Source organism: Lottia gigantea (assembly GCF_000327385.1).
Source record: "Lottia gigantea unplaced genomic scaffold LOTGIsca_216, whole genome shotgun sequence".
In the NCBI taxonomy this organism is placed as follows: domain Eukaryota; kingdom Metazoa; phylum Mollusca; class Gastropoda; family Lottiidae; genus Lottia; species Lottia gigantea.
Genome location: NW_008708518.1, coordinates 90,172 through 103,667, shown reverse-complemented (window position 1 = coordinate 103,667; position 13,496 = coordinate 90,172). Strand labels below are relative to the sequence as shown.

Below are 13,496 nucleotides of genomic sequence, written 5' to 3'. Positions count from 1 at the left end.
CTCTTCTAGCAATAATTAATTAACACTAAAATACTCAATAGGTATTAGGGATCATAAACAGTCAAGTTTTGTAAGGATCAGATAAAAGATGAGATGTTTCAATTACAAGCTCTTTGTAGTCTAAAATTCTTCTCTGGGTAGTAACTATATAATAAAATAGTAATTGCTTGGTGATACAGATAGCTCTCTTTCAAACCCTGAGCGCCATTAAACAACAATTAAATTATAATTGTACAGGTTAAAGTTGTAATTAAAGTTAGACTAGTCTGGGGCTTATATTATACAGACTAATATCAATATACCTGTTATATTCTACCTGAAGGTATGTCTATATAACTAACTATACACACTGGGTTGCCATGATCTCTGTCAGTCTATCTTGACATGTAATTTACAGGTAAAATAACAGGTAAATTACCTAATTACAGGTGTAACTGAAGTACTAAGTTTTGTGTATATTAATTGTAGCTATGAGTCAGTACAACCAGATAATAAATACTGTCTTTATTTTAAATATTAACTATTAAACTATAACTTATAGCTCATAGAAATATCATTCCAGCTTTGTGACCTCAACCAGTGGTTTTATAGATATAGATAAATAAACCAAGTACCAACAACCCAACGAAAACCCAAAATCCAATACAACATTTTGACAAAACATTGGTAGCAGCTAATGAACTTTTCATTTTAGGAGGAAGTATCAATGAAAAGTGGTATCAGGTGTCTAGAAGAGTAGGCATATCCTGCCTGGCGTCACACCTGTAATAGCTGCTCAAAATACACAAGACACATTACAAATAGGAAATAATAAATTTAATCCATCAACAATCCATTACACCTTTAACAAGGTGGGTGAGCATGTCATAGGTTTATTACGGTAATAGTTTTAATCATTTTTGACAATCCCTTCAATGAGTTTTATAAATTTACGGCTCAAAACTTCCAAAAAACCATTACTTTCAATCATTTCATCATTAATCCAATCAGGAAACATGGTTCAAGTTATTAAAAGTTTGAGTAATTATCCCCTATATTCAGTTTATTTTTTAATTTATGGCTCAAAACTGCCAAAAAGAGCCACAGTTAATCCATCATTACACTAATCAGCAAGGAGAGGAAACATGTCTTAAGTTATTAATAGTAAGAGTGTTATAGCCACCAGGCTGCAGACAGGTGTAACAACTTCGTTAGTTACCTGATAATTTTAACATGTCGTTAATATATTTGTACTAATTAATCATACAGATTATTTTTTTTAATGTAAACAACCCTAATAAACTACTAGTGGACAAGGACTGGTGATATAATATGTTAAGATATTTATAAATTTAATGTAATGTATTTTAATGGGGATAGGCTGGGTTCAAAATCTATTTTTCTTTCCCCCTTTTATTAACTTGAGTGTACCTATTCACTCTAAAACACCCATCTTACAGTAAATATTATTATTTCACTTATTTTATTCTATTTTAACAATGGTTAGAGTGTCTAAAATTATAGAAAATATCAAATTTATAAAATGAATTTTTACATTGAAATTTGTAATTTTGAAACAGCCTATCCTTGTCAGAAGTTTGCGTGAGCTTAAGAAAGATGAATGAGTGTGGAGCCTGATGTTTCATTTTTCACCTGTTCCTATACATTTTTTTATAAAAAAAAACCCATGATAAAATGTATGTTGATAAGGTCTTCTTGCCCTGGTATCTCACACCACCAGCTATATCTTTTACAGTTTCAACAGTCTAAATATCTTTAATACACAGTCTTAGTTGAACATCATCATACCTCTTGTCTAAGTTATAAATGACAGGGAATTCCCCACCCAGAATCAAACCCTGATCAAATTCTGGACACCAGAGTTATCAAAGAAGTAGCTCAATATGCAACCCTCGGACCTTATTCTCAAAATTTAAATAAAATTCAGATTTTAATAAATACAGTAATCTGATTGGATAATAAAATAAAATTCAAAATAAATTTTAGTGACTGACCAATCAGATGATTGCAAAACTAAAATCATCAGAAGTTAAGGTTTCGAGAATCCCAGGTCCCAATAAAATCTGGGATAAGATTAGGACCTACCTTAGTAGAAGATTGTCCATCCTTCTTCAGTAAAGATCTTCCCAAATCTACCAGTGCACCAATAAATATAATTTTACACGGCTTAATTTCTGTTGGTTTATATCCTTCTTGATAACCATGACGACCAACATTATCGTTTATTCCAGTTAAATCCAGTTTAGGAACGCCCACATTATTCGTAGTGGTGGAATAATTGGGCTTGCGTTTCTTCTTAGCTACCATACTGCTATCAAAAACCATAGCTGGACCCCCAATATCTTGACTCTTCTTTTGAGCGTGATGTAAATTTTGTCTTGGGGATATTTCTTCCTTTTCAGGAACTTCTTTTTTAGTTTCCATAGTTATAACACCAGATTTAGGGATGGCAGGAGCTTGACGTTTTTTCGAGGAAATATCATTAGAACCTGAGTTGTAAAGTTCTGATTTTGAGGACTGACTAGAAACTTGGCTGCCATTGGTTACAACGGAATCTGGACTCGTTTCCTTTTTCATTCGTTGAGCAATAATGGTAGGAATACCTTTAACAGGTTCAGATTGAGAGTCACTTTTATCAACTTTGTCCTCAATAACTTTCATTTCAGAAATATTTGTATTTTTAATTTGATTCTTCGTAACAATTTTGTCCTCTGATTTTTTCAGAATGATCTCTTCCGAGATTTTCACTGAGTCTTTTTGAGTTTTCACTTCCGATTTTATATCTGGCTTTTCTATGATTTTTTCCGATTTTGTTTCTTGATGAACTTTTTCGTCCTTGATATCCCTAGGCGTTGAGATGAAATTTTGGTTGGTTGTGGGTTGTAATGGTTTCTTGTCAGTAGACATGTCCCCATTTCGAGGTGTTGTCAATGGTTTCTGAGGTAACGGAATGGTAGCAGAAGTTGTTGTGGAATAATTCTCATCTGATTTTGGTTTATAAGGTGCCACAGTAACAACTGGACTGGGTTTTTTATTTCTGTTGGTAACGGGTGGTAAGGTACTTCTTGGCAACGGTGCGTCTGTTGTTGATTTGGTGCTGACGACATCTTTTGGTTTTTGAGAATGATTTGGTTTGTTTGAATGTGCTGAGGTGGTGATGGGAGCTGAAATATTTTTAGTTGGTGCAACTGTTGAAATTCTGGTACCAGCTGAGCTAGATGGCCGCGGAGGAGCGGGCGCTGCACGACTTTTTGACCCACTACGAGGAGTAGATTCAAATAAATGTCTAGTGTTCGTGACTGTGTTTGGTTTAGGAAGTTCGTCAACTTCAGGGGTTTCATCTCGTAATGTTGTAGTTGAAATTGTTGGAGATACACTTCCAGAACGAATATGGTTAGTAGGTTGAGTTGGCGTGGGAGAAACTTTCCCTGATTTTGAAGATTCTATAATTACGATATCTTTCCTAGCTAGTTTGACGTCTGGCGCTCGTTTTCCAGGCACTGGTTTATTTGTAGAGTTTATATGTTCCACACTTTTTGTCCGGTAATTAAGATTACTCTGTCCTATCACAGACGAAACATGGTCATTTTTTACACTTCTCATCAGTTTTACCGAAGACGCTACTGGCTGATTGTCCAGAATATTTTCTAAACTCGAAGATCGTTTAATTGGCACTGGTTGAGAATAGGCACGTTCTTCCTTTTCGTATTTCATTTTAAACTTTCCTAATAATTTTGTCACGAACCCGGAACCTGGATGATATTCCACCTCTTCTTCATCTTCTTGTTGAAGAGAATTCGACGTTGAAATATTGTCGCTGAAAACTTTCGGCGATAACGGAGAGCTATCAGTATGATTTCGCTCTCTTTCAGCTCGATATTCATTACGAGTATGAGGTGCTCGAATTTTCCCATACGATTTAAAGAAAGGGTTTTCAGTAATGGACACAAGATTGTGTTTATCCACTGCGTCTGTTTCACTATTTCCATTGAAATTACGATGATTTACTATATTTTTATTACTATTATTAAAATCCTGACTATTTGAACTGTCAATGTTTATATTACTATTCACTGATAGTCCATCACTCGATTTCTCTCCTACTGATCGACTCCACGACGACGACATTACAACACTGTCCTTATCGTCGGAAAGGCGACGATTTCCCGGAATTTTAGAATTCCACGGTGAGACAGAAGCCATGTTGATTATTGCTGTCATAAATACAATTAACTGTTCACTAATTACCAGTCATTTGATGAATAAAAAGTGTTATATTTTCCGGGATACCGTCCCTTCCTTGTCACTCGATTCACAGTTAATCATGACGTCAGTCAAGTCGGTGCGAGTTATTACTAATCAAGGTGAAGGTCGTCTGCTCTTTAATTCCCTTACAATTTTACTTCTGTCGTTTGACAGTCACTGAAAAATGTCTAAAATAGTCAAAAATTTCACAAAAACAATGTTTCAATGGATGACAATTCAAATATAACCCGCTTTTTTCAAAAAAATTCAAATGAACACAAAATTATACCTTAAACTTTGACCTTTTACTATCTGCGGAGCAGCACTGAGTCACAATCTGACCCCGCCCATTAAAAATATTGAATGAAAAGTTTTGAATGAACGAATTAAAAGTTTTAAAACATTTAGTTTAAAATCTACACTTTCAAATTTATAATCATTTTAATTTTTAAAAAAAAATCACTATTTTCTATAATCGATATTTAGTGCTCGGCTACCGGAAATGAAACAAGCTTGTTGTTGTCCTAGGCAACGTTGATCTGGACGACGCTACGGGCGATTAAACAAGAAAAACACTCTACTTATTTGTCATTTAAACTTTCTCTTTCATTGGCAGATGTTTAAATTTCTTTATTGAATCGAATACTTGAAGAACAATCTACAAAATGTTGACAACTAAACCAGCCACATCCATTGGAGCAGAAGCGTGGAGAAATTCTACATTGAAAACATTGAAATTATCACAATCGCTGGTACAGAAAAGTGATAAAGGAAATGACATTGGTCGAGCTTTAGATCCATTACCACATTTGAGAGATACAGTGGCTCAGTTGAGTAATGAAGAAATTCGACGATATTCTAGAGATGTTCGAGTTGTTGTTTCTAAATTACGAGAAAGTCTGTTAGAAACAAACGAAGAAATTAAATCTTTAACTCGTGGGAAAGAATCTCTAGAAAAAGCTTTGGAACACATTCGAAAAGATATTCAACTCAATAAAAACAGTCAAGAAATTAGAATTTCTAGACCAAGCCGTGAAAGGGTAGGTAACTCTTCATTAATACTGTTTTTTTTTAATATTTAAAAATCAATTAAAGTAGGTATATGATATAAAGTTCAATGAGGATCATTTTACAAATTTTAACATTGATTTTATTCTTCTGAAAATCATTCATGATTGGAGACCAATCTTGTTAGATAATAAACAAGCTGATCTTGAATTTCAAACATATTTGACAAGTATTTCAGCCTAGTGTCAAAAACCTATAGACCTAGAGAGACTGTATCAGTTTATTTGAACTCAGTTGATCTTAATAATATTATATTTTACGAGACTCAGTGACTGGCTGATGATTGAAAGTTAATGATCAACTTAACTACAAATATAATCTATAAATAGAACTACTCAAATTATACTGATAGTCATTCATAATAAATGAGTTTTAAAATTGAATTTTGTCTGGTTGTATTCAACTGAATACCTGCTGGTATGATAAATAGATTAGGCTTACTGAGGACAAACCCTGAAATAACTTCTGACTTTGAGAAAAGATCATCAGAAATTAAATGAATGGACGTATATGTCCTGCTTTTCTGCATCTAGTTAGGCTAATGAAGAAGGGCAATGCCATGCAGTGTGCAATGATGGAAATTTGCGCCAGGAGAGTTGCATTATTTAAGAAGAAATCATAAGGGACAAACACGTTGTTAAAATATTTATAATTTAGAAATGACCTGTACATTGAGACTTTTGTCTTTTAAGTGGGACGGTGTTTCTTTTATTGCAAACTAACCAAATGCCAGATTGTCACAGTGAAAAGTAATACAGTTAACAGTAGCTATTAAAATTGATCTCTGTTATATGGGACAGAAAAGGTTTAGACAAATACCATACCTAACCTTAGTCCTAAATGATTATAAATGATTTTCATGGATAATTTTGTATTTTTCTAGCCTAAAACTGTTCATTCTGAAACCAAGTAGGTTTGAAGGTAAAATAATCAAATCAAATAATTGCTGAATATTTTTATTCTCAGCTTCCTTAGTCTAGTTATATTTTAAATAATATTTTATGTCCCTATACACCATCCCTTTTTAATTGTGGTTAAAATTGTCCATTCTATTGTCACCTAACACCCCTAAAATATCATCATCACTTGTAATTATAACTGTATCACTAAAATATTCTATAGTATAATTACAAATTTATACGTCACTGTACCCCCCAAACCCCACTCCCCACCCCCTATACATTCAAACAATTTATATTTATGTGATAGATTGTAGTTAATATGAATGATTGTTAAAATGTTGTAGATCAGTAAATAGCCTGATTTCTTCTCTACGTTGTATTTTTGAGGTTTTTTTTGCAACTCGAGTGATATTAAAAGAAAACGTAAGAACCTGATTTGCGTTTAAATTAGATTTTATAAACTAAATGAATGAATTTGACTAAAACATGAATTATAATGTACATTTATTTTTCTCATGAAATTAATAATATAGATCAATACTTTTTTTAATTAATAATACACTATATTTTATTTTTCTTGTTTCAACTCGGGTTTATGTTAGATTTAAGTGTATTGGATTGTTTGTTAGTTTATTGAGAGAGTTTCTGACATGATGCCCTGTATGAGATATTGTTAAGTTTGTTATAAACAATCTAACCTGTCTATGATATACAGTAGAATATTAATCAATAGATATAGTGATAGTTTGTGATACAATGTTGTTAATTAATAAGTCTGTTAATTAATTTGGATGTTATCTAGTACAATATTAATGAAATAATCAGGGGTAACTCTCTAGTAAAGTGATACAGTAATCTAATTATATTTTAGGCTCTATTATATATTACAATTGATACAACTTGGTGAAGATTTAATCAAACTTGATCTTCTATATATATTACTAGAATTACTATTGATACATAGAAAAATAAAAATAAGAAATTGTTAACCATAGCGGTTTTTAAGAATAAATAAAATTTGTTTTAAATATATCTGTAAATTAGATGTAAAATAGGTTTGAGTTTCTCCATGGTTCCTGTGTTATATTTAACAATCTGAAATACTGAACAGGTCTTTCTAGAAACAATCAAAAACAATCAAAAGATAAATGGAACTCTAATTATTTCCTGTTGAAATGTTTAATGAAATTATTACAGGATTAAATCCCTTTACGATGTTATAGAATATATTACATATTACAGTAGTAGTGGTGTATATTGATTTATTATTAATAAAATATATCACTCTGTCAATTAGTTCTACATTGTTTATAAAATATTCATTTAGGGCTTAACAAACAACCAAATAACTTACAACAGCTAAATAACTTACAACAGCTAAATAACTTACAACAGCTAAATAACTTACAACAACTAAATAACTTACAACAACTAAATAACTTACAACAGCTAAATAACTTACAACAGCTAAATAACTTACAACAGCTAAATAACTTACAACAACTAAATAACTTACAACAGCTAAATAACTTACAACAGCTAAATAACTTACAACAACTAAATAACTTACTAAATAACTTACAACAACTAAATAACTTACAACAACTAAATAACTTACAACAACTAAATAACTTACAACAGCTAAATAACTTACAACAGCTAAATAACTTACAACAACTAAATAACTTACAACAACTAAATAACTTACAACAACTAAATAACTTACAACAGCTAAATAACTTACAACAACTAAATAACTTACAACAACTAAATAACTTACAACAACTAAATAACTTACAACAGCTAAATAACTTACAACAACTAAATAACTTACAACAGCTAAATAGCTTACAACAGCTAAATAACTTACAACAACTAAATAACTTACAACAACTAAATAACTTACAACAACTAAATAACTTACAACAGCTAAATAACTTACAACAACTAAATAACTTACAACAACTAAATAACTTACAACAGCTAAATAGCTTACAACAGCTAAATAACTTACAACAACTAAATAACTTACAACAACTAAATAACTTACAACAACTAAATAACTTACAACAACTAAATAACTTACAACAGCTAAATAACTTACAACAACTAAATAACTTACAACAACTAAATAACTTACAACAACTAAATAACTTACAACAGCTAAATAACTTACAACAACTAAATAACTTACAACAGCTAAATAGCTTACAACAGCTAAATAACTTACAACAACTAAATAACTTACAACAACTAAATAACTTACAACAACTAAATAACTTACAACAGCTAAATAACTTACAACAACTAAATAACTTACAACAACTAAATAACTTACAACAGCTAAATAGCTTACAACAGCTAAATAACTTACAACAACTAAATAACTTACAACAACTAAATAACTTACAACAACTAAATAACTTACAACAGCTAAATAACTTACAACAACTAAATAACTTACAACAACTAAATAACTTACAACAGCTAAATAGCTTACAACAACTAAATAACTTACAACAACTAAATAACTTACAACAACTAAATAACTTACAACAACTAAATAACTTACAACAACTAAATAACTTACAACAACTAAATAACTTACAACAGCTAAATAACTTACAACAGCTAAATAACTTACAACAGCTAAATAACTTACATGTAAAACAAACTTTTTTTGTTGCCTGGTTGGAATTTCTACACCTTAACCCCCTGTTACAAATACAAACTTCAGAATTATTAACCCATCAAGATATCAAATGTTGATTCAGTTTATAATATAGTTTTACCTTTTTTTTTTAATTGTAAAAATTTTTCCCTTTTTTTAAACATTTCTTATTTTATAGAATTATTTCAAAATCGCTGTTTTATATTTGCTTACTAAAATTACTAGTTTTATAGTTCTAGCAGTTACTCATTGATAAGAAAGTAAAACAGATATTATAAATGTCCCCTCCCTACCACTTCTCACATTAAATCAATGTTATTTAGTATTCCTATCAATAATTCAACCCCCCTCCCCCTCCCCCCAGGTCTCCCAGTAATTAATATTGATTGACAGATGTCTTACATTATTTAGTACAATTCAACACTTTGTAGTTATTTTATTATTGATATTTTTTTACCAGTTTACCTACAAATCTTCTGAATTTTCATGAATTGAAATGTTTCGATCATTGTCAAAACAAATCCTTTGTTGCCTCTGGGGTGGGGCTATTTATTTGGCTCTATTTTCCAGATATGACCAGTAGGGTAGAATCTAGGCCCATATAGCTTGGATTTACTTGTATCACAATGACAAAACATAAATCAGACATACAGGGACATATAGCTGGGATTTAGTTGTAAAAGAAGGGGAGGGGGGAGGGAAGAGGAAGTAATATTGAAGGGTACTAGATTAGTCACCACTATGAATGTAAAACTAATAAAAGTTTCAATCTATTCTCCAGGAACGGGATGGCGCTGATGATCTACTGAATGCCGAGAGATCACATTTATTAAACTGTAAAAAAGGTCTGGAAGCTCAACTGAAACTTGTCCAACAACAACTACAGGTAAATTTCCTTTTATTTTTATTGAAATTTCATGATGGTTCCCAAATTTTCCAAAACTGAATTTATAACGTACAGATTGGTGACAAACAATTCAATGTTGCTTAAAGGGATTGTAAAAACTGAATATAAGAAAGGTGTAAATTGATGCTATCAGTGTCCCCATAAAATGCAGATAAAAGTTTAGAAAACTAAATGTTAAATGTGATAATTATCATACTCTGCTACTTGAGGAACACATAGCATATAGCTTTTCACTGTTAAAATAGTGTTCAATACTGCAATTGTAGACTGATATAGAAATATTAAAAGAGAACCTGAAACATGTTGTTATTTATGAATTTATATATTATAGGTGTTAGATCAAGCTAGAAAGAGGCTGTTTGCCACGCTACAAGAACGTTCTAGAGTATTAGATCTACTCTGTCTGGCTAATTCATCAATCACCAACTCTCGAGATGATATGAAAATAAAACGTAGTAGAAGTATGATGGAAGGAAGGATTTCACGATTTGATGGTAATACGTCATTAGGAGCTAGTCAAGCTGATCCATTAGGTCCCTATACACCGGAAGCTGACTCCGCCCTAGCTGATGCTGCTGATGCTCGAACACGCTCGGCTTATCTTCGTCGTGAATTGAAAGATGCTATAGATAGAACTGATAAATTACAGAAAGCTGCTCATAGATCAGTCAATGATGGAATCACACAGAAAATAGCAGAAACAGTTACATTGAAGGTAAATATTTAAATTTCTTCTCAAAATAATCATAGCGCTAGGATAACCTCAAGTCATACTTGGTGAGAATATTTGTGTGTCTAATGATTGCTAGTATTTTATGTGAAACTATTTGTCCAGAGTTCTACCTGAATTTAAGGGTAAAAAAAATTGAAAAAAACATAATTTCTCAAAGTGTATAGATGATGTATACCTAGTGGCTAATGCTAAAATATTATAAATTCCTATGTTGGTGGAAGGGGTTGAAACCCAGCAGCAAGACTCTTTGAAGTATTGGATGTGGCTTTAGAATCTTCTTACTCTGAGGAGGATTCGAACCCATGGCACCTAATTTTCAAACAGACGACAATCCAACTAGCAACTGACTGAGCTATTCTATTGCCATTTTGATTTTTTTTGTAATTTATCATTCCCATTAGCCATTTAAATTCTGTTTCATCCATCCAACTTGAGGTTTTTTTTAACCAAAAGAATCTTTGTTTTTCAGCATCATCTAGGGGTAGGTTTAGGTGAAAATCGTCACGGGTTACACCGAGCCCAGAGATGGTACGATGCTACAAATAAAGCCATGGAAAATACTCTCGTAAGTTTTTATCAGAATTTTTATAGATTACATTTACTGAAATATAAAAAAGATATCCCAGAATGCAACAGCTATGTTTTGCCAAAACCATATAAAATAAAGAGGCTATGTTTGTCTCCATGGATTGAATGTTAGACAGGACCATGGTCACCTTGGTGTATTGGACCTAATTCTAACCCATGTAAAATAAACTGTCTATGTTTGTCTCCATGGACTGAATGTTAGACAGGACCATGGTCACCTTGGTGTATTGGACCTAATTCTAACCCATGTAAAATAAAGAGGCTATGTTTGTCTCCATGGACTGAATGTTAGACAGGACCATGTCACCTTGGTGTATTGGACCTAATTCTAACCCATGTAAAATAAACTGTCTATGTTTGTCTCCATGGACTGAATGTTAGACAGGACCATGTCACCTTGGTGTATTGGACCTAATTCTAAACCATATAAAATAAAGAGGCTATGTTTGTCTCCATGGACTGAATGTTAGACAGGACCATGTCACCTTGGTGTATTGGACCTAATTCTAACCCATGTAAAATAAAGAGTCTATTATTATTATAAGTGTTGATATTTCAATAGCAATATAGATTGAAATTTAAGCCAAGTTTTGATTTTTATTTTCAGGGACCAGTAATGAGTGCTGATTTAACAACTAGAGAAAGACTAGATCGACCTTTAGTCCGGGTCTTCCAGAGACATCCTGGTACACAGCTACCAGAGGCTCAAGAGATTATTAAGGTAGGCTGTTATCAGTATTTCTATGTCAGGAGGCAGCTCGTTATGTCCATGTGTTTTAATCTCAGTCAGCGTGTGAAAGTTGTTCAGGCATAATATATAGAAATGTAGAAATTTATAATTTTTATATTTGGGTAGATACAGATTTTGTGGGGTCAAGTTTTCCTCATTGCATACTGGTACAGCAACTGGAGCATGCCCTTTAACTTACTTCCTTATTATTTCTTATACTAAATTTTGATATTTTCAGGGGAGTGGGGCCGTGGGGGTGGAGAATCCTTCTGGAGGTTTAGTCCTAGTACTGTCTTCAGTTTTCCGTACAATTTCTAATTATAAAACTTTGTTAATTTCAGGGAGGAGATTCGTTACTCCATTCTCTAACAGCTACCAGTAGAAATATCGGACTGATGAAACTAGCGAATATTCGACTACGAGATGATTTGAAATCTAAGGGTTCTGCTGTCGATGTTGACAGTCAAATAATGAGAATGAGGCGTAGAAAATCAGATCATCGTTGGTCTCTCGGAGCTGCTTTTTAATTGTATTTATTATATCTATTCAGTATTGGATGTTCAATCAGTATTATGTTTATGGCCATATTAATTAATTAATTAATTACATTGTTCCAATCAAAATCAATTCCATTATGTCTCAGTATTATTTTTTGATAAATTCGTGTTATTTAAGTTTTTCCAATCAAATTTGTATTTCAGTATTATATTTTAAGGTAAATTCTATTCTTGTAATTTTATGTTAGGATATTATTTTTAAAAGGTGTTTTGTTTTTGTTATATTTTCTAAGACAGAATCTAATATTATTATTTATATTCGCTAAAATCAAAATCTATTCTGTTTTCTTCATTTTGAGAATTTAAAATATTATTATTAATAAGGCCATCGAAAGAAGCATTTCTTAGCTGTGTATTTATAATCAAAATATGTTTTGATTCCGAGTTACTTTGAGAATATGTTTATAAATCACTTTAAGTTATTCCATTAAAATTAGTAGATTGTTTATATTATTGTAATCAAAAACCATTTCTTACTGCTTTATTTAGTTGCCTTAAACATTATTATTTGTGTTTTCTAAATCAAATTCTGTCTTGATATTGTCCTATACTTATTTCTATCAAGTTATTTCTATTAATATTTACATTCTTCTAGATTGTCATTTAGATCTTCTATATTATCTACAATACTTTCTCTTGTATTATCAAGTGAATCAATATTATGTATTCCATTTCTTCTGTTGTTCAAAACTGGTGCTGCTTCACGCTAGATATCCCTCGACAGTCGGAAATCCAACACAAGTTAGCTAATGTTGCTGTCTGGTAAAAATTTCCCTATGGCATTGCCTGCTGTCATTATAGCAAACAGGTGAAGGGGTAAAATGAGAGAGAGTGCCACAAGAATTCATAAGGTTGGAATTAAGGGTTTAGTCCATGACTGTTAAACTGCTGTAAAAATCATTGTCTCAATCTGAAAGCATAATATATAATATAGTGTTTAATCATAGATAATAATATTACATATAGAGATTATCTCTGTTACTGATATAACCTACCAGAGATTATCTCTGTTACTGATATAACCTACCAGAGATTATCTCTGTTACTGATACAACCTACCAGAGATTATCTCTGTTACTGATACAACCTACCAGA

The 13,496-nt window shown here is 31.8% G+C and overlaps 2 protein-coding genes across 2 annotated transcripts; one reads left to right on the top strand and one right to left on the bottom strand.

Annotated features, from left to right (window-relative positions):
- Window positions 1–1,482: 1,482 nt before the first annotated feature.
- LOTGIDRAFT_174762 (hypothetical protein) lies at window positions 1,483–4,203 on the bottom strand (the record flags this gene model as incomplete). The annotated part of the gene is made up of 2 exons (XM_009054411.1): window positions 1,483–1,491; window positions 2,086–4,203. 2 exons carry the CDS (start codon window positions 4,201–4,203, stop codon window positions 1,483–1,485), a joined length of 2,127 nt encoding a protein of 708 aa, XP_009052659.1.
- A 655-nt stretch (window positions 4,204–4,858) lies between these two features.
- On the top strand, window positions 4,859–13,219 carry LOTGIDRAFT_202010 (hypothetical protein). The gene is made up of 7 exons (XM_009054410.1): window positions 4,859–5,285; window positions 9,668–9,772; window positions 10,125–10,508; window positions 10,996–11,091; window positions 11,722–11,835; window positions 12,186–13,093; window positions 13,134–13,219. The coding sequence occupies exons 1-6, from the start codon at window positions 4,911–4,913 to the stop codon at window positions 12,369–12,371; spliced, it is 1,260 nt and encodes a 419-aa protein (XP_009052658.1). The 5' UTR covers window positions 4,859–4,910; the 3' UTR covers window positions 12,372–13,093; window positions 13,134–13,219.
- The last annotated feature ends 277 nt before the right edge of the window (window positions 13,220–13,496 follow it).